The sequence below is a fragment of the Cyprinodon tularosa genome, unplaced genomic scaffold (genome assembly GCF_016077235.1).
Source record: "Cyprinodon tularosa strain WSP-4 unplaced genomic scaffold, ASM1607723v1 ctg801, whole genome shotgun sequence".
In the NCBI taxonomy this organism is placed as follows: domain Eukaryota; kingdom Metazoa; phylum Chordata; class Actinopteri; order Cyprinodontiformes; family Cyprinodontidae; genus Cyprinodon; species Cyprinodon tularosa.
The window spans coordinates 10105-32500 of NW_024039565.1; the positions used below are offsets into that span (position 1 = coordinate 10105).

A 22396-nucleotide genomic window follows, 5' to 3' on the forward strand; every position below is an offset into this window, starting at 1 on the left:
AAAAGCTTTGTAGATGGGAAGAGAAACATATGTTTTATTTATCTTGGAATGTTGGATGGTGTAATTACGCGTAGATGTCACCAGATGGTGCCGTGTAACACATCCACACTACCTGCTGGTGGGAACCTCTGGAACATCTGGCTGTCTTTGCCTCGGTGCATCCATGACTGACTGCTGATGACTCAGAAATACATCAACAACCCGCCTGTAAGACCCTCCCCTCCAGTTATCTGTGCTGCCAGCCTGCCTCTACGGCCGGAGAGCAGCTGCAGCACCGATGGAGAAGAAGCAAGGATCTGCTCATCAGTATGGTTCACTGGAGCGTACAGCATGGAGCAGAGATGCCAAACAAACAGGTTGGTTTAAGAAAAGCTCCTTCTGTCTGTCTATCTACTTCACAGCCTTCAATCTGACAAATATAGACCTATTTTCACTCTGGTAAAGACATTAGCCTCCTGTGAAATACAATTTAACTGCACCTTCTATAAGTATTTAACTGTGTTTGTCTTTTCTTTTAGTGTGTTTGTAAATCAGAAAATCAGAATTACTTGATTAATCCCTTGCAGGAAATTATTTGCAACTGTTTACAGAAGAAAGAAAAATAAGATTGTAAGAAGAATGAAATATAATAAGACAGAATAAAATAAAGTCTAATTAGAACCTTCCCATATAAACAGTGTAAAGAATAAAATAAGATGAGGAAGACACACAATGTTTGAACTCTTGTTTTAGAATTTAGATTTGATCATTTTAAAAGTCTGAGTACCTTTAGGAGCTGTTTGAGTGTCTTTGTTGACGTGTCAGGTTTTTAAATGTCAGCAGCAGTGGCGGCCAAAAACCACCCAAACGTATACTAAGTTATCACACCAGGATATTTTTATGAATACCAGCAACAAAAATTATTATAAAAATACTTTATAAAAACAAAACATCATTTCATGTCCAGGTTTACTTTTTGTCCATAAATCTTTCCCTTCTGAGGCTGTGAAGGTAAATCTGTGTTCATATAAATTTACTCTTTATCAGACCATATTGCCCCAAGATTTAGAAAATGTCTAATTTTTTTTTTTTTCAATCTTGTCTTAAAATCTGTGTTTTTTCCGTTATCTTCTGCAGGCCAGTTAGTTCTACGTCAGCCTGAACACCTAAATTCGGCCAATCATATATCAACGGTCATCTGTCAATCAAATGTTTTCGGTCATAGCATCTTGATTCATATGTCGCAGCTAATATACGCAACGGTTGAAACCAGAATCCTTTCCTTTCCCATTGAGTTGCGTCCCAGTGTTCACGGGGATGGACGTCTGTGTCTTCGGCAGGCGTAGAGCTAACAGAACTGGCAGCGTTGCGAGGCAAGGGCTCAAACATGTACGGCTGGAAGCCTTCTACACCAAACCAAGCTTCTGCCGCCCTGGCGTCCTCTTCCACAACATCTTCGTCCCCGCTTTCCTCCTCTAAATAAAAAATGGATGACGGAGGAGACTCATCCACGACCTCCGACACTAAACTCTCCTCCTCTTGCATGTTTCCGCTGTCCATAGCGTTCCTTGACAGCGTCGTTTCTAAGTCACCAATTTAGTGCTACTTGGTCCCAATGGAATTTCCCATTGGGAACCTGCTAGCACTAAGCAGCTAACTGGTTAGCAAGATGCTTCCCACAAACCGGCCACAAACAAACTTGCTTGTGAACCTTCCGCCACAACAATCCTGCCTTCTTGACAAACGATCAATCACATTCACTTTATTCACTTGTGTAAAGTCGGGCACCACTCAGGAGAATTCGGAAATGCAACGGTTGGAACGGCCGCTTCCCTACGACTTTAGAGACACTACACAATTGCGACTGTTACTTTCACGATTGGTGGAGGATCTTGAGGACCCAAATGATGCAGAGGTGATTTTGATAGATTTAATGAAGTACTCACAGGCAACTGAGGCAGGAAACCAAAAATCTAACATAACAAATACAGAAAAGCCAGAAATTTGGAGACATCAGGGAAAGCAAACCTGGGGTGAGGAACTGCACAGGGAGAATATATACGGGAGACTGAAAAAAGTCTGGACTAAAGAGCTGATTGGGAGCAGGTGTGAACAGATGATTCTAGAAGGGAGCTAGGGAAAATGAGACCAACACAAGAGGCCAGCAGAGGGCAACCAAGAAATACCTAAGAACTCAAATATATCCAGAAAACACAACAAAATGCGAATTTAACCAAGAAAAAAAAAAAAAAAAAACATGGATCAAAGTGAAACTGAAAACTTAAAAGAAAACTGAAACTGAACAAAGACCGTGACAGTTACATTATATTTTATAACGTTTTCCTGGAACTAAAGCATGAAGTCGTTCAGAACACGCCGGAGATGAGGGTCGACCACTGCAGAGCCAGGGATGTTTAATGCCCTGGTCACCCCACTGGCCACTCCACTGGCCACCCCACTGGCCACTCTACTGGCCACCCCGCTGGCCACCCCACTGGCCACTCTACTGGCCACCCCACTGGCCACCCCGCTGGCCACTCTACTGGCCACCCCACTGGCCACCCCGCTGGCCACCCCACTGGCCACTCTACTGGCCACCCCACTAGCCACCCCGCTGGCCACCCCGCTGGCCACCCCACTGGCCACTCTACTGGCCACCCCACTAGCCACCCCGCTGGCCACCCCGCTGGCCACCCCACTGGCCACTCTACTGGCCACCCCACTGGCCACCCCACTGGCCACCCCACTGGCCACTCTACTGGCCACCCCACTAGCCACCCCGCTGGCCACCCCACCGGCCACCCCACTGGCCACTCTACTGGCCACCCCACTAGCCACCCCACTGGCCACTCTGCTGGCCACCACGCCGGCCACCCCACTGGCCACCCTGCTGGCCACCCGCTGGCCACCCCACTAGCCACCCCACTGGCCACTCTGCTGGCCACCCGCTGGCCACCCCACTAGCCACCCCACTGGCCACTCTGCTTGCCACCCCGCTGGCCACCCCACTGGCCACTCTGCTGGCCACCCGCTGGCCACCCCACTAGCCACCCCACTGGCCACTCTGCTGGCCACCCCGCTGGCCACCCCACTGGCCACCGCACTAGCCACCCCACTAGCCACCCCGCTGGCCACCCCCGCTGGCCACCCCACTGGCCACCCTGCTTGCCACCCCGCTGGCCACCCCACTGGCCACCCCACTAGCCACCCTCCCGCCGGCCACCCCACTGGCCACCCCGCTGGCCACCCCGCCGGCCACCCCACTTGGCCACTCTGCTGGCCACCCCCGCCGGCCACCCCACTGGCCACCCTGCTTGCCACCCTGCTGGCGCACCCCGCTGGCCACCCCGCTTGCCACCCCGCTGGCCACCCCACTAGCCACCCCGCCGGCCACCCCACTGGCCACCCCGCTGGCCACCGCGCTGGCCACTCTGCTGGCCACCCCACTGGCCACTCTACCGGCCACCCGCTGGCCACCCTGCTGGCCACCCCGCTGGCCACCCCACTAGCCACCCCTCTGGCCACTCTGCTGGCCACCCCACTGGCCACTCTACTGGCCACCCGCTAGCCACCCCGCTGGCCACCCCACTAGCCACCCCGCTGGCCACCCCGCTGGCCACTCTGCTGGCCACCCGCTGGCCACCCTGCTGGCCACCCCGCTGGCCACCCCACTAGCCACCCCACTAGCCACCCCGCTGGCCACTCTGCTGGCCACCCCACTGGCCACTCTACTGGCCACCCGCTGACCACCCCGCTGGCCACCCCACTAGCCACCCCGCTGGCCACCTCGCTGGCCACTCTGCTGGCCACCCCACTGGCCACTCTACTGGCCACCCGCTGGCCACCCCGCTGGCCACCCCACTGGCCACCCCACTAGCCACCCCACTAGCCACCCCGCTGGCCACCCCGCTGGCCACTCTGCTGGCCACCCCACTGGCCACTCTACTGGCCACCCCACTAGCCACCCCACTAGCCACCCGCTGGCCACCCCGCTGACCACCCCGCTGGCCACCCCACTGGCCACCCCACTAGCCACCCCACTGGCCACTCTACTGGCCACCCGCTGGCCACCCCGCTGGCCACCCCGCTGGCCACCCCACTGGCCACCCCACTAGCCACCCCACTAGCCACCCCGCTGGCCACCCCGCTGGCCACTCTGCTGGCCACCCCACTGGCCACTCTACTGGCCACCCCACTAGCCACCCCACTAGCCACCCGCTGGCCACCCCGCTGACCACCCCGCTGGCCACCCCACTGGCCACCCCACTAGCCACCCCACTGGCCACTCTACTGGCCACCCGCTGGCCACCCCGCTGGCCACCCCGCTTGCCACCCCACTGGCCACCCCACTAGCCACCCCACTAGCCACCCCACTGGCCACCCGCTGGCCACTCTACTGGCCACCCCACTGGCCACCCCACTGGCCACCCCACTAGCCACCCCACTAGCCACCCCACTGGCCACCCGCTGGCCACCCCACTGGCCACCCCACTAGCCACCCCACTAGCCACCCCGCTGGCCACCCCGCCGGCCACCCCGCTGGCCACTCTGCTGGCCAACCGCTGGCCACCCCACTGGCCACCCCACTAGCCACCCCACTAGCCACCCCACTGGCCACCCGCTGGCCACCCCACTGGCCACCCCACTAGCCACCCCGCTGGCCACCCCGCCGGCCACCCCGCTGGCCACTCTGCTGGCCACCCCGCTGGCCACCCCGCCGGCCACCCCACTGGCCACCCCACTGGCCAACCGCTGGCCACCCCGCTGGCCACCCCGCTGGCCACCCCACTGGCCACTCTACTGGCCACCCGCTGGCCACCCCGCTGGCCACCCCACTGGCCACCCCACTAGCCACCCCACTGGCCACTCTACTGGCCACCCGCTGGCCACCCCGCTGGCCACCCGCTGGCCACCCCGCTGGCCACCCCACTGGCCACCCCACTGGCCACCCCACTAGCCACCCCACTAGCCACCCCACTGGCCACCCGCTGGCCACCCCACTGGCCACCCCACTAGCCATCCCGCTGGCCACCCCGCTGGCCACCCCACTAGCCACCCCGCTGGCCACCCCGCTGGCCACCCCACTGGCCACCCCACTGGCCACCCCACTGGCCACCCCGCTGGCCACCCCACTGGCCACTCTACTGGCCACCCCTCTAGCCACCCCACTGGCCACCCCACTGGCCACCCCACTAGCCACCCCACTAGCCACCCCGCTGGCCACCCACTGGCCACCCCACTGGCCACCCCACTAGCCATCCCGCTGGCCACCCCGCTGGCCACCCCACTAGCCACCCCACTGGCCACCCCGCTGGCCACCCCGCTGGCCACCCCGCTGGCCACCCGCTGGCCACCCCACTGGCCACCCCGCTGGCCACCCCACTGGCCACTCTACTGGCCACCCCACTAGCCACCCCACTGGCCACCCCACTAGCCACCCCGCTGGCCACCCCGCTGGCCACCCCGCTGGCCACCCCACTGGCCACCCCACTGGCCACCCCACTGGCCACCCCACTAGCCACCCCACTGGCCACCCCGCTGGCCACCCCCGCTAGCCACCCCGCTGGCCACCCCACTGGCCACCCCACTGGCCACCCCACTGGCCACTCTACTGGCCACCCCACTAGCCACCCCACTGGCCACCCCGCTGGCCACCCCGCTGGCCACCCCACTGGCCACCCCACTGGCCACCCCACTGGCCACTCTACTGGCCACCCCACTAGCCACCCCGCTGGCCACTCTACTGGCCACCCGCTGGCCACCCCGCTGGCCACCCCGCTGGCCACCCCACTGGCCACCCCACTGGCCACCCCACTGGCCACTCTACTGGCCACCCCACTAGCCACCCCACTGGCCACTCTACTGGCCACCCGCTGGCCACCCCGCTGGCCACCCCACCGGCCACCCCACTGGCCACCCCACTAGCCACCCCACTAGCCACCCCACTGGCCACCCGCTGGCCACCCCACTGGCCACCCCACTAGCCATCCCGCTGGCCACCCCGCTGGCCACCCCCACTAGCCACCCCGCTGGCCACCCCGCTGGCCACCCCACTGGCCACCCCACTGGCCACCCCACTGGCCACCCCGCTGGCCACCCCACTGGCCACTCTACTGGCCACCCCTCTAGCCACCCCACTGGCCACCCCACTGGCCACCCCACTAGCCACCCCACTAGCCACCCCGCTGGCCACCCACTGGCCACCCCACTGGCCACCCCACTAGCCATCCCGCTGGCCACCCCCGCTGGCCACCCCACTAGCCACCCCACTGGCCACCCCGCTGGCCACCCCGCTGGCCACCCCGCTGGCCACCCGCTGGCCACCCCACTGGCCACCCCACTGGCCACCCCGCTGGCCACCCCACTGGCCACTCTACTGGCCACCCCACTAGCCACCCCACTGGCCACCCCACTAGCCACCCCGCTGGCCACCCCGCTGGCCACCCCCGCTGGCCACCCCACTGGCCACCCCACTGGCCACCCCACTGGCCACCCCACTAGCCACCCCACTGGCCACCCCGCTGGCCACCCCGCTAGCCACCCCGCTGGCCACCCCACTGGCCACCCCACTGGCCACCCCACTGGCCACTCTACTGGCCACCCCACTAGCCACCCCACTGGCCACCCCGCTGGCCACCCCGCTGGCCACCCCCACTGGCCACCCCGCTGGCCACCCCACTGGCCACTCTACTGGCCACCCCACTAGCCACCCCACTGGCCACCCCACTAGCCACCCCGCTGGCCACCCCGCTGGCCACCCCGCTGGCCACCCCACTGGCCACCCCACTGGCCACCCCACTAGCCACCCCACTGGCCACCCCGCTGGCCACCCCGCTAGCCACCCCGCTGGCCACCCCGCTGGCCACCCCACTGGCCACCCCACTGGCCACCCCACTGGCCACTCTACTGGTCACCCCACTAGCCACCCCACTGGCCACCCCACTGGCCACCCCGCTGGCCACCCCACTGGCCACCCCACTGGCCACCCCACTAGCCACCCCCACTGGCCACCCCGCTGGCCACCCCGCTAGCCACCCCGCTGGCCACCCCGCTGGCCACCCCACTGGCCACCCCACTGGCCACCCCACTAGCCACCCCACTGGCCACCCCGCTGGCCACCCCGCTGGCCACCCCGCTGGCCACCCCACTGGCCACTCTACTGGCCACCCCACTGGCCACTCTACTGGTCACCCCACTAGCCACCCCGCTGGCCACCCCGCTGGCCACCCCGCTGGCCAGGGTAAATAACAGCATCAGTTTAGCATTTCCTCCCATTCCGCCACAGCCAGCGACGTAACATTAAAATTAACACAACAAACTAAGATCTTAGGAGGTGTTTATTGATGGCAAACCAACACATAACTTTAACCTCATGGCACACCTCACTTGCTCACTCACTGTCTTGCCACTTCCTCTTGCCAACACCAGACTGGACATTATGGCACCCCGCTAGGCATCTGGAAACACTATGGCCACTCATACTAGCAACCCACATAGCCAATGCCGCAGTGAGCGAAACCAGATGGAACCCGCTGGCCACTCCTGCGGCCACCCCGCTGGCCCGCCACTGAGGCCACCCAACTGAGCCACACGCCACTGGCCACTTCCTTACTAAGCCACCCACTTAGGCCACTTCTTATGGCGCAGCCCGGCTAGACCACCAAAACTGCTGAATGACCACCCATTCTAGGCAAAACCCACTTGGCCACTTTAATTTTGGATCATCTCTACTGGCCCCTCCACTATGCCACTCAGCACTGCCACCCGATGCATCCAGCCGCTGGATCAACCACTGCCACCCTCTAGGCCACCCACTGAGCCATCGACTCATGACTGCCACAATCCCATTATTATTCAACAGGCAGTTTTACCACATTAGTAGATTCAACCCTGAAATTATGGCTTTTAGTTTCAGTGGCCATCCCTAGATTTTTAGTGGCTCCATCTTGACCCCCCCCCCAAATAGACTTTTATAACCACACAGTAACATTAAGTCTTGTTCCAGCCTCTTTTTATACTTTACACCTTCGTTTTTCTTGATCTTTCCGTTCACTGTCTTCCTCTTCCCTCTGTGAAACACAGCAGTGACGTTTGGAAAGTGATTTTTAAGTTGAGCTCACTCGTCTAGCGGATCATTTTCTGGAGTTTTAAATAATCTATAGGGTCACTTCATAGAGAACAATAAAAGAAAATGGGAAGTGAGAGAAAAGGCAGGGAGGATTTGTGAAAGGTGTGCTGATGACTCATAGCTGCTAGCTGACAGTCTCACCTGTTCTCTGGAGCCTCTGCAGTAAAGCATGAAGGCTCCGACAGGAGTCTGACGCCACAAACGCTCATCTGGTCGTTCTGGTTAACTAACGCCTAATTAGTCCTCTCTAAATCTATTAAGAGTCATTTATTATAAAGTAGTGTGAGGTCGGCTTAGAAGCAAACAACAAACACTGTTGCTATTTTAAATGATATAAATGATATCATCCATTCTGAGGCAAAAACTGCTCAACATTTGCTTTTTTTTGCAGTTTATTAATTTTTTAATTCTATTCAGTGTATTTCTATAGCCCCAATTCACATCATGTCATCTCAGGTCACTTTCCAGTTCACCAGATCATCCAGTCAGATTGATTCAAAGTTTTCTATCTAAGGAAAACCAGCTGATTGCATCGACTCATTGACTCTTCAGCAATCCCTCACACTAAGCATGCTTGTAGCGACAGTGGAGAGGAAAAACTCCCTTTGAACAGGAAGAAACCTCCAGCAGAACCAGGCTCAGTGTGAGCGGCCATCTGCTGAGGCCCACTGGGGTTCAAGGAGGCAGAAGCAGACATAGAAAAAGAAGCATAGATACAAAAGGCAACTGTCAACCAGCTCCACAGGCGGCCCCGTCCAGGAAACACAGCCTGGCTGTGTTTAGGTATAAATAATGATCCATTGATTATTCCTTGCTGACTGGACTTTTCCTTTAAAATAAATTATAGATATTAAAATGATAACATTCAGCCTCTTCAATCGATCTTTTGAACTTTAGTAGCAGCTCCACCTGCAGGCGTTTCAGCAGGACTTTAGCAGATCTGCAAATCTAGAGAGAAACATTTTGGTCTCTTTTTAATTTCCAAATACTTCACGTTCAGACATGTTGTTTTGAAATCATCAAATTTAAAGTATAAACTGATTTTAGTTCTGTATTTTGACCAGACCACCTGACAGCTTTGCTAGGGCCCGGGACAACACAGTCTTTTTTATAATATATACATATATAGTTACTTTAACATTGAGTATTTTCATCACAAATATTTTCTGAAACTTAAGTTCTGCCTGTATTTTTAATGGTCAGAGTGTCAATTTTGGGCCCCTTTCTGTCCTGGGTCTGAGACAATTGACCCCTTTGTCCCCCCCTGTGGGCGGGCGTGACTTTGACTAGACCAAGAACAAACATAAACGATGTCTTTCTCAAACTGGATGCAGCTTCTCTCTGCAAAACGAAGGGAAACTTTGCAGCAACCAGGTTTCTTAGAACAGAAAAAGAAAACATAGAATGTGTTTCTGCTACTGTGTGTCCTTCAGCTTTCATACCGCAGCTGTAAATGAAAAGAAAATGAAGTCTCTGCTCCGGCACCAATTTAAACTAAGGCTTATGATGAAGTAGGGCTAATGTAATCCACAGCAGCTAGCTGTGAGTCATACAGATCTAATTGGAAGGAGCGTTTCGTCCTCCCGTTCTGTCTTTTTACTATGAAGCAGTGAAGATGCACCCTGGCTGCACTTTGAACGTCAGTCTACCTCACTGCAGGCTGAATGTGACTGGAATAGCAATGACCTTTTGAAGCGATGCTGGATGGTGTAAAGAAAAGGCCTCTGAGGGCTCAGGAGAGTCAGATGGCGAGGCGGTGTTTACGGCCGTCTGCAGCCGGTGAAGCGGCGCTGCTCAATCAATCAGTCCACAAACAGGAAGACATCATTTCCTGAAATCCTTCCTTCTGGTCTTTTGTCGTGATTCTGTTAGCAGCAAATATCGACTGTTTTACCAAAAGGTAGACGGTGATGCTTTGAAATGCTTTACGTTTAAAGTTAGAAAGCAAAAACAAAGAATGGCATCAATCAAAAAATAATAATTTAGCTGTTTATAACTAAAGGTTGTTGAAACTGAACCTTTTTATTAAACAAATGCTAATTTTTTATTTAATTTCAGTAAATAAAAGGAAGTAAAGTGTTGAAAAAAACAACGTGGCATCATTTCTCCTTTAACATTTTTTAATTTAGAAAAAACTGATAAAACTATTTCTGATCAGTTTGAATCCTTTTAGTTTAGATAACAGGTTGTTCGATTGACCTCCCTTATCAAGGGGGGGGGGGGGGGTCCAGTCAGATTGATTCAAAGTTTTTTATCTAAGGAAAACCAGCTGATTGCATCGACTCATTGACTCTTCAGCAATCCCTCACACTAAGCATGCTTGTAGCGACAGTGGAGAGGAAAAACTCCCTTTGAACAGGAAGAAACCTCCAGCAGAACCAGGCTCAGTGTGAGCGGCCATCTGCTGAGGCCCACTGCGGTTCAAGGAGACAGAAGCAGACATAGAAAAAGAAGCATAGATACAAAAGGCAACTGTCAACCAGCTCCACAGGCGGCCCCGTCCAGGAAACACACAGCCAGGCAGACGAGCTCCGAGCCAGCTCCCATGTCAGAGGATGAAGAGAGCACATCCAGTAAGTCACAGTCAGAGAAACAGGACTACACTGGAAAACAGGCCAAGCTCCAACATCTAGAAACAAAGGTGTTGATGGCAGCAGCACAGCTGATATTTCTCTCCAGGATGGAGTCACAGCCAAACAGGAACAGACCAGATGAAGCTACTATGAGAAAAAGCAGAGAGAGCAGAACGTTAGAGATTGAACTAACAGATTCTGCAGAGTGGGAGAATAGAGATAGAATGAAGCAGAATGATGAAAAAGGGGTCCCTATGTCCTCCAGCAGTCTAAGCCTATAGCAGCAGAACTATAGAGATAAGAAGCCTCTAATCTATGAACAGAGAACAATGACTGATGCCAGATTCATAAAAGCCTTCAAAAAATGTTAATTGTTCATCAATAATTAAGTCTCCAAGCGTCTCATTATTTCTGTTTAGTTTCGTGTCGTACATAATGAAGGCAGAATGCCACAGAGTGTTTGTGGTTATCCTTACCAATGACTGTAACTCATAACTATTTAAAAAAGGCCTTTGAAGTGGATCTGCAGGCACTGAGCTCCTGCAGCTTTATCGGCCTCGCTACTTGGAATTAAACAGTTCTGGTGGTCGGCCCTGTGTGGACATGTGCTCCGTGTGTGTAGAAGTGTGATGGATGGCTAACCGAGCCTTGCCAGCTACTGACAAGCCGAGCAGCAATTTCCCAACACCACGTGCTGCAGCTGTTTAACATGCACAATCATAAAGGGTTATTGTAATGCGCTGCTGAGTTCTTTATATCAGTAATTGTCTTACAGACAGAAACACTGGAGAAACGATCTAGAAATAAGTAAAAAATATCTTAAGTTAAGTGTATTTACCCTTAATTTGAGCAGATAAATTAGATAGTTTGCTAAAGGAATGAGTATTTTCTACTCTTAAAATAAGATAAATAGATAATATGCACTTGAAATAAGACAACGCAATTGTGTTGTCTTATTTCAAGAGTAAATTGTCTTGTTCTATTGGCAAAATGTCTTTTTGTCCTCCTTATTCCAAGATTAAATGCACTTATTTAAAGAAAAAATTATAAAATAGCCTTAATTTGAGTAGGTAAATGAGATGATTTGCCAATGGAATGAATATTTTCACTCCTAAAATTTGATTGTTAGATAATATGTGCTTGAAATAATACAATGCAATTATTTTTTTCTTATTTTAAATGTAAATGTTCTTCCATTAGCAAAGTGTCTCACTTACCTCTTGAATTCAAGAACAAATGCAGTTATTTTATATGAGGAGCCGTTTGTAAAATTAAGCCGTCAAAAATTAGGAGCAATATTTATGGTTATTTAGTGCATTTTAAGAGAAAAATAAGGGTTTATTTTTTTTTACAATTCATTTTTTTAACTATGTCATTCATTAATAAAAATCTTACTTCGTAAAATAAATGTTTAGTTTGGAGCTAAATATTTATTGAACAAACAAAGATTTTTATAAATTAATGAATGAAATAGTTAAAATATTTTTTGACTGCTTAGCTTTACAAACGGCGCCTCAATATTTCAGGACAAAATGACTTATTTAGCTTTACATTTTTTCTAGTACAGCTTCTTATTGGTGCATCATAGGTAGAAGAAAAGACGACAAAAATCCAGAGATGTTTGGAAGCAGTGAGTTAGACCTAAAGCTGCCCTCTTGTTTCTCTCTGCCAGAGGACGACGTCGTGTCCATGGCCGACTCCACCATCACTGCGGACGACATCGAGGGCGAGCTCTTCAAGATCGAGAGGATCAGGGACATCCTGGTGAGGAGGGAGTCGGAGCTCAGATACATGTAGGTGAATCTTTAGAGCTGTCAGGCCACGAAAAAAAAATGGTGTCTAAAATATCTCATGTTCAGCTGTGCAAAAATTCCAGCTATGCTCATTTTTGATTTTTGTTTTTTATTCTTATTTTACCACCTAACCACCTGTCAGGGTCAACAAACTGGAAACTAAAGTCCCTCCATCAAGCTGCTTGGAATGAAAGCAGGAAGTCCACATTGTTTGTGCAGAAATGCACCTATTATTGTTTGTTTCCGCAGCTCTGGCTCAGAATTTTATCTGTAATGAAACTACGAATACAATGATGACAAGCAGCAAAAGCGCTTTATAAGGTGGAAATAATCAATTAAAGCTGCAAAGATTTCTTCCTCCAAAAACTAAAATTAATTGGTGAAAAAATAAAAAACAATAATTTTCATCACGATCACTGAGTCTGGGAGCGGCCATTTTTGCCCAAATATAGTAGCCCCTCCCTCCTGCCATCTTCCAGCAGTGACGTCACGGTGCGGTAAGCCTAGCGCCATTCTCCCCGCTTTACAAGCTAAATCAATGGGAACTACTAGACACATCTGCAATCAACAACAATTATTGAAGATTTCCAGAGGACTTCACCATTGAAATTCACCAGAGCTATAGTGAAACTGACAATGCCCACGTGCACAGGGGCGGATTTAGGAAATTTAGGGCCGTAGGCAAACATAGGCAGAAAGCCCTCTGAATTGAGATGACAACACATAAAACAGACCCATTTCACTGGATTACTGTGCCGATACCATTTGTTTGAAATTGATGTGTGTGTGTGTATATGAAGAATTTCATACTACTTGGATGTAAAATAATTGCCATCATGGCTTTGTCAAGCTGCTGCCTACCTTTGTGAAGCAGGAAAAAGACAAATTCAATTCTATTCAGTGTATTTCTATAGCTCCAATTCCCATCATGTCATCTCAGGTCACTTTCCAGTTCACCAGATCATCCAGTCAGATTGATTCAAAGTTTTCTATCTAAGGAAAACCAGCTGATTGCATCGACTCATTGACTCTTCAGCAATCCCTCACACTAAGCATGCTTGTAGCGACAGTGGAGAGGAAAAAATCCCTTTGAACAGGACTAGTACAAAGTGAATCCAGTAGAACATTTTATTGCCTACCTGGAATGGGTGACAGTAGTTAAAAATGGTATCGGTGCCCTATTTGTTGGTACTCACTGATACCGATACCACCATTATAGTGCTGGATTGGGGCCCCGCCCGATATTGGTATTGGTGTAACGCTAATACAGATACAGAGCATTTTAATAGAATAGACATGCACTTGTTCAAGATTTTGTCCATCTCTACTTGTCCCTTTTCATGTTGTTTCCTTTCTTTGTTTTGTAATCTGACACTCATCTTTCATGTGACGGCCAAAGTAAATAACCCAGTCCTCCTTTTCACTGTAGACAAGCCATGATCTGCTTATCTGTTCTCCATTTTTCATTTGGATGAAATAATAGCTGCATGAATCATGACAGCAGACAAGATAGAGGAGAGCAGGAGGCGGGGTTACCAATCTACTCGCTCTGGAGAGCAGAGTTCGCTGCTTTTAGATGTTGTCTGCAAAGTCTCCGGTAGCAGAAAAAAGTCTCTAGATTTGGCGCTAGGAGCTTTTTAGAAATCAAAGTGCTAGAGGGGTCTGAAAAGTGGCTAAATATAGCGACTAAAGCGCTAAGTTGGCAACACTGCTCTTTGCATGGTTTGTTTTCAAATGGTTTGCTGCTGTCTGTTTGGACCTTTCTGAACATGTGCAGCAAATGGACTGATCCAATATGGTGGACACTGAAGGGGGGGGGCTGAGACACACTTAATATTATCGGCGTTCTGATGGCATTTTAGCCAAAAGGATTTTTATGAAAAACATAATTAATGTGCAGAAATAGGGAATAGTTGTATTAAACATACATGTAAGCAGAGTTTTCAACTGCCTAGTTCTGCTATACACCCCCCCGATGGTACGCAGCATGCGTCTAACCATGGAAGTGACGGTAATTAATTAATAATAATGTGCACAGTGTGTAGCATTAACCTGTGGATTTTGTTTTTGTGCAGGATGGATGATATTCAGCTGTGTAAAGAGATTACTCGTCTGAAGAAGGAGCTTCACAAATTAGTGTCTATACCAGGTAGGAGACGTTTACATGTTTAAGGAAGCAGAAAGTTAATGTCTGTGAATTCAGATCCGAATGTGTTGGTCAGTGTTGGAAGTGATTTAGTGGGAAATGGGCAGAAGGGTTTGATTTGCTTTTAAAATGTTCATAAAGACAGATCATTCAAAACACATCAACCAGACCTTAATCACCCCGCTATAATGGCGCCGCTTCCTTAAACACACCTTTCACATCATGCTGAAGTGCCATCATGCAAACCTCTATTTTTTTTATGAGAAACACAAAGAAAGAAACACAAGGAAATGTTTTCTATATAATACATTTGTTTCGATATTTTTATATTCCTAAAAAAATGATTTTATACATAAAATCTAGAGAAAAAAAAAACAAAATATTTCACATTGAGGTCGTCTAAAGGCTTGCATGTCAATCACTATTCAATTCAATTCAGTTTATTTATATAGCGCCAAATTCACAACACATGTCATCTCAAGGCACTTTACAGTTCAACCAGATCATACAGTCAAATTGATACAAAGTTTTCTATCTAAGGAAAACCAGTTGATTGCATTGACTCATTGACTCAAATACAATCCCCCACACTAAGCATGCTTGTAGCGACAGTGGAGAGGAAAAACTGATGCTGTGGGAGTCCTTTATATGAATAGTAACAGAAAAGCTGGATAGATTCATCGATGTACTGAGAAATATAATAATAATAATAATAATAATAGAACTATCGATCTCACTATCGATTGAAGAAATTCCCTCTCTCTCTACATTTAACCCCTCCCTTTGGAGAGCAGTGGGCTGCCATTGTGTGGAGCCCGGGGAGCAGTGTGGGGTTAATGGTCTTACTCAGGGACCCAGAGTGGAGGCTGTGGGGATTGAACCGGTGCTTGCAACCTTCTCAGAGCACAGAGCGCTGCTCTGACCACTAGGCCGACACTCACCAACGATTCAGAGCTGTTGGGAGCTGGAGAAATACACCTTTTCTCCAGCAGAGTCCGCCCTGGATCCTCCCTGCTGAGCTGCTCTGCACACCTGCAGCTGATGATATCATCTGGAGGACCTGGACTACTTAAGCTGCCTTCAGACCTTGCCTCGACGCCGCAGTGTCTTAATCAGTTGGTTAGCACTTAAGCCGTAGATCCCTAGTGAACCAAGTTTCCTTTGAGTCCAACCTGGATTCTAACCTTTTTGTCTCTGCTTCCAGGTTTCCTGTTTTTTCCTCCTGTAGAGCTCTGGAAAAGCTTAACCTGCCGAGCCTGCCCTCCGAGCCAAACCTGAAGACTCACTCTCTGGATTTCCTAGCAGCTCAGGTTTCCGAGCTGGAAACACAAGCCAAGGTCAAACCAGCCTTTAGAAGTAAGACGCTGAAACAGCTTAAGGACTCTGCCAAACCAAGCTTTTTCCAGACCCAACAGTTCCGCTCCCAAAGCCTCATCTACATTCATCAAGGTACAAATCTGAACACAATCAAGTCAAGTCTCTGCCAAGCCTTCGCTAACCAAACTGTCTCTCTCACAGACGCCAGTGAACCGGTCCCAGCCCAGAACCATTGCATCAGTCTTTATTATATGTGTGAACTTGCAAATAAACTCTGTTAAACTTTCCATCCGTGTCGTCAGTGTTCTGCATATTGGGCCTCCCTGATACCCATCATGACAGAACACTGCGGCCAAACACAAGGCCCAGCAGATCACCTCCTCCGTCGATTAGAGGAGCAAGAAGCTAAAATTAATGGACACGCTCTGGCTCTCCGTGAACTAAACACGCATATTGAGATGCAAAACCAGAGGCTCCAAAGCTACGCAAATTACGTGAGTAATGCTAACACCGCCCCAGCAACCCAACCATTTCCGGGTCCAGTTCCTCCGCCGAGGTCACCGGCTGTGACGTCATCCGAGTTCCGCCCAAGTCTCCCAGAGAAGTTTTCTGGTAACGTAACTGATTGCAAGGGATTTTTATTTCAATGTCGTCTCATTTTCCAGAACTGTCCTGGCAGTTTTCCCACGGACCACAAGAAAATAACGTTTATCCTTTCCCAGTTAACAGGAAGAGCTCTGGCTTGGGCTCAAGCCAGATTTGCCTCAGATGAAAGCTTAAGCTGTCACTATTCAGATTTCGTTTCTGAATTTTCCCAGGTATTCAACCAAGACTCTGACCAAACCCTTGATTCTCGAGCTCTGCTTCATTTAAAACAGGGAAATTCTTCTGTGGCCGAATTTTCTATAAATTTACGGGTTAAAGCAGCTGCTTCCGGATGGAACCAGGGTGCTTTAAAGAGTGCTTATTTCGAAGCATTAAACGAAAATATTAAGGATGAGTTGGCTACCCGCGATGAACCGGCTACACTCGAAGAACTAATCCAATTAACTATAAAACTGGACAACCGGATTCGGGCCAGAAACAGCCGCAAACATAAGAGTTTGGCGTTATTTTCCTCTGCCCCCGCCTCTAATAACGTGACTGTTGTTTCTGCCCCCACAGAACAGTTATCCAGACCAAAGCCAAAGAGCCAGCCTCTCCCTTTGCCTGTTCAGGCTACTCATCCTGGAGAAACTGAAATGGAGCCGATGCAGGTTGGACACACAAGGTTGTCTCCTGAGGAAAGGCAAAGGAGATTTTTGGGAAGACTTTGCATTTATTGTGGTGAGAGTGGACACTTCATTGCTTCCTGTCCAGAAAAATCAAAAGCCGGGGCCCGTCAGAGGTTTTGAGGAGTCTGACGGGCCATGAAGAAAATGAAAAACCTCCTCGTCTTTTGCTACCTGCCACGTTGTTTTTCCTCGACCAGAGCCTCTCTCTTTCAGCCTTCATTGATTCTGGATGTGAACGTAATTTAATAGACTCCGATCTCGTCCAACAGCTCCAAATTGCTACGGTTCCTTTAACCCAGCCTCTCAGAGTCTCTGCGATTGATGGGAAAAAACTTCATCAAGTCACCCACCAAACTCAACCCCTTGAACTTCTAATCTCAGGTAACCATCGAGAGTCCATAACCTTCTTTGTTTTTTCATCCGCATGTTCCCCGCTGGTACTGGGTTATGAATGGCTGGAGAAGCATAATCCCCATATTAATTGGGCCGATCGTCATGTGGAGTTCTGGTCCACATTGTGTCACGAGACCTGCCTCCGTTCTGCAGCTCCCACTGTGGGGTCCCCTAGAGGTGGGGGGGAGATGGACGTCCCTGACCTTACTCCGGTACCCCCTGATTACCATGATTTGGCTCCTGTTTTCAGTAAGGTCAGTGCTTCGTCCCTTCCACCACACAGACCATACGACTGTGCCATCGAGTCATTACCCGGTGCTCCGTTACCCAGCAGTAGACTTTATAACATTTCCAAACCAGAACGTGAAACAATGGAAAAATACATTAACGAGTTGCTAGCTGCAGGAATAATTCGCCCTTCTTCATCCCTGTTGGGCGCAGGATTTTTCTTTGTTGGAAAAAAGGATGGTTCTTTGAGACCCTGTATAGATTATAGAGGCCTGAACCAAATCACTATCAAAAACAAATATCCTCTTCCTCTTCTCGCCTCAGTCTTTGAGCCTGTACAAGGAGCCACCGTTTTCACTAAGCTCGATTTAAGAAATGCCTATCATCTCCTTAGGATACGTGAAGGAGATGAATGGAAAACGGCATTTAAGACTCCTTTGGGCCAGTTCGAGTATTTGGTCATGCCTTTCGGCTTAACAAATGCCCCCGCATGTTTCCAGGCCCTAGTGAACGACGTCCTCAGAGACTTTCTCAATGTGTTTGTATTCGTATACATTGATGATATCCTGATCTACTCCAAGAATCTATCTGAACATAAGAGACATGTCCGCCTGGTTCTTCAGAGACTTCTAGAGAATAAACTTTTTGTAAAGGCTGAAAAATGTGAGTTTCACCAATCTTCAGTTACCTTTTTAGGGTTTGAGCTCGAGGGCGGGCAGGTTAAGCCTTCTGAAGAGAAGATAAAAGCTGTTTTAGAATGGCCCGTTCCAGAAAGCCGTAAGCAGCTACAAAGATTTTTGGGCTTCGCTAATTTCTACCGGAGGTTCATCAGAAATTACAGCCAAACCGCCCTCCCATTAACTGCATTAACTTCTTCCAAGAGAGTTTTTCGATGGTCCCACGAGGCCCAAGCAGCTTTTGACAAACTCAAAACCTTGTTTTCCAGAGCTCCAGTCCTAATCCAACCTGATCCATCTAAGCAATTTATCCTAGAGGTTGATGCTTCTGACTCCGGTGTAGGGGCAGTTTTGTCTCAGAAACTCGACTCTGATCAACGAATCCATCCCTGTGCCTTCTTTTCCCGTAAACTCACTCCCGCAGAACACAACTACGACGTTGGGGACTGAGAACTTTTGGCCATTAAGTTGGCTTTGGAAGAGTGGAGACACTGGCTCGAAGGAGCAGAGCATCCAGTCCTGGTGTGGACTGACCACAAGAATCTCGCCTACATCCAGTCCACTAAACAAGCTACTCCTCGACAGTCAAGGTGGTCTCTCTTCTTTTCACGTTTTAATCTCATTATCTCCTACAGACCTGGATCTAAGAACACCAAGCCCGATTCTCTCTCTCGTCTCTACGCTGTGGATCAACCTGAGTCACCCCAACCTGTCCTCCCTGCCTCATGTACCGTTGGAATGGTCACTTGGGAGATAACAGATTTAATCAACGCTGCCCTGGCCACAGAACCTGATCCAGGTAATGGACCACCTAACCGTACCTATGTTCCCTCGTCTGTTAGGTCTCGTCTCATTCATTGGATGCACTCGGCAAGATTCTCTGCTCATCCGGGAGTGAGCCGAACAGTTTCACTGATCTCAAGACGGTTTTGGTGGCCCACTTTGCATCGAGATGTAAAGGAATATGTGTCAGCCTGCTCCACCTGTGCACGGAACAAAGCCTCTCATCAGCCACCCTCCGGCTTGCTGCAACCGCTCCCTGTGCCCTCATGTCCTTGGTCCCATATTGCCATCGATTTCGTCACTGGTCTCCCAGAGTCTCGAGGTATGTCAACTATTTTAACCATCGTAGATCGTTTCTCCAAATCTTGTCATCTGATCCCTCTCAGAAAGCTTCCTACGGCCTATCAAACCGCCCAGTTGCTGATCAAGCACGTCTTTCGCTTCCATGGTATTCCCCAGGACATCCTCTCAGATCGTGGTCCCCAATTTGTCTCACAGGTTTGGAAGGCTTTCTGTTCTGCTCTAAATTGTAAAGTGTCACGAACTTCTGGCTATCATCCCCAGTCAAATGGTCAAACTGAGAGGATGAACCAACACCTCGAATCCACCCTCCGCTGTCTCACCTCCAATAATCTCACCGATTGGAGTCAATATCTCACCTGGATAGAATACGCCCATAACTCACTCAAGTCTGCATCTACCGGTCAGTCTCCCTTCCAAGTTAGCCTCGGCTACCAACCACCTCTCTTCCCTGCAGACGAGAGAGAGATATCGGTGAAGACTGTCAATCACCACATCCGTCGTTGCCAGCGTGTTTGGAGAGAGACCATCCAAGCACTCAACCGTTCCTCTGAGTCCTCTAAGAGGTTCACAGACCCCAAGAGACGTCCAGCCCCCGAGTACAAGGTCGGCCAGGAGGTCTGGCTGTCCATCCCCTTGAGGGGGATGTCCCGCAAATTATCCCCGAGATTCATCGGCCCATACAAGATCACTCGAGTCATCAACCCCTCCGCCGTCCGTCTTAAACTTCCCCCGACACTCAGGATTCACCCTACGTTCCACGTCTCCCAGGTAAAACCAGTCATCTCTAGTCCCATTTGCCCTCCATCCGACTCCCCTCCACCCGCCCTGGAAGTCGATGGACATCCGGCCTTCACCGTTCGCCGGATCGTGGACTCCCGTCGGCGAGGTCGCGGTTGGCAGTACCTCGTCGACTGGGAGGGCTACGGTCCGGAGGACCGACAATGGGTTCCTGGTTCATACATCCTCGACCCTTCTCTCATCGAGGAGTATGAGCGTTCCCTCCCGTCTACCTCTTCCGCACCGCCAAGGGGCGGTCGTTGAGGGGGGGGTACTGTTGGGAGCTGGAGAAATACACCTTTTCTCCAGCAGAGTCCGCCCTGGATCCTCCCTGCTGAGCTGCTCTGCACACCTGCAGCTGATGATATCATCTGGAGGACCTGGACTACTTAAGCTGCCTTCAGACCTTGCCTCGACGCCGCAGTGTCTTAATCAGTTGGTTAGCACTTAAGCCGTAGATCCCTAGTGAACCAAGTTTCCTTTGAGTCCAACCTGGATTCTAACCTTTTTGTCTCTGCTTCCAGGTTTCCTGTTTTTTCCTCCTGTGAAGCTCTGGAAAAGCTTAACCTGCCGAGCCTGCCCTCCGAGCCAAGCCTGAAGACTCACTCTCTGGATTTCCTAGCAGCTCAGGTTTCCGAGCTGGAAACACAAGCCAAGGTCAAACCAGCCTTTAGAAGTAAGACGCTGAAACAGCTTAAGGACTCTGCCAAACCAAGCTTTTTCCAGACCCAACAGTTCCGCTCCCAAAGCCTCATCTACATTCATCAAGGTACAAATCTGAACACAATCAAGTCAAGTCTCTGCCAAGCCTTCGCTAACCAAACTGTCTCTCTCACAGACGCCAGTGAACCGGTCCCAGCCCAGAACCATTGCATCAGTCTTTATTATATGTTAGAACTTGCAAATAAACTCTGTTAAACTTTCCATCCGTGTCGTCAGTGTTCTGCATATTGGGCCTCCCTGATACCCATCATGACAAGAGCAAAAGAAGCTCTGTCTGAATTAGTATCAGGGGCGGGTTTAGGAAATGTGGGGCCCTAGGCAAAGACAGGCAGGGGGCCCTCTGAACTGAGAAGACAAAACATAAAACAGCCCCATTCTACAGATAGAGAAATGTTAATAGAATAGACATCCATTATCTGTTCTAGGTTTCATCCCTCTCTTCTTGTTGTTTTCCACTCTTTTCCTGTCATGGCTTTACCGGATGCAGAGCTGAGATGTTTCCTCTGTTTTCCAGCCACATCGCTGATCGCAATGTGTGAAAATGGTTAAGTTTGGTAGAGGGAGGATTGTGGTGATTTTCATGTTCCTGGCCGAGTTTAGGGATGAATACTTCCTTTTCCAACATGACTTCCTGCTATGAGATGAAGCAGGGTCTGTAAGGCGACATGCAGTAATGCTACGTTTAGACGGAACGCAGCAGGAGCAGCAAAAATGTGCGTGCTGCTTCATTTTTTATGCTTGTACAAGGTTATTTCTAACACGCGGCTGAAGCGTCTTTGAAGTGGGTCTGATGCGCGGTGGGCGGAGCTACACTCTCCTTTCTCTGCCTGGAACAATGGCGGCTATATTAGCTGTGATCAGCGGGTAAAAAGTAGTTAGAATCTATGTTGAAGTGAGAAAGTCCTCCTGAAAACATGGTCTGTGCAGTCAGTTCATCCAGATTACCATCCTGCCTTCAAAGATTATTTCTCTGTGGGAGCCGCTCAGACCCCCACATACCGGCGCTGCGCTGTCACTGGGAATCCCCAGCAGCAGCTGCCTCAGGCCCGCTCGCCTCTTGGGGGTTTTCCCCTCCTGTTGGTGGCGGCTGGAAGTAGATGTTATGCTGCGTTCATACCGGACGCAGCTGGCGTGACAGAAGCAGCGAGTTTCCATGCAAAGTCAATGGTTGACGCTCGTCAAGGCGCAGCAAAAGGTCCCGCAGCGCGTTTAAGCATCTGACGCGCCACAAACGCACCGGTTCTCGAGTTGAAAAAATTTAACTTTTGCTGCTTGACGCCCCGTGTCAACCAATCAGAGAAG

General features: G+C 50.6%; 1 protein-coding gene across 2 annotated transcripts in view; it reads left to right on the forward strand.

The window, feature by feature from the left end:
- Window positions 1-134: 134 nt before the first annotated feature.
- LOC119774227 (bMERB domain-containing protein 1-like) overlaps window positions 135-22396 on the forward strand; it is a 25521-nt gene continuing 3259 nt past the window's right edge. The window contains exons 1-3 of one of the 2 annotated variants that reach the window (XM_038271635.1): window positions 135-356; window positions 12353-12473; window positions 14549-14622. In XM_038271635.1, coding sequence (XP_038127563.1) covers window positions 278-356; window positions 12353-12473; window positions 14549-14622 — 274 coding nt within the window. In that variant the 5' untranslated portion in view covers window positions 135-277. The remainder of the gene's footprint in view (window positions 357-12352; window positions 12474-14548; window positions 14623-22396) is intronic. The other variant, XM_038271636.1, reaches the window with a different exon arrangement.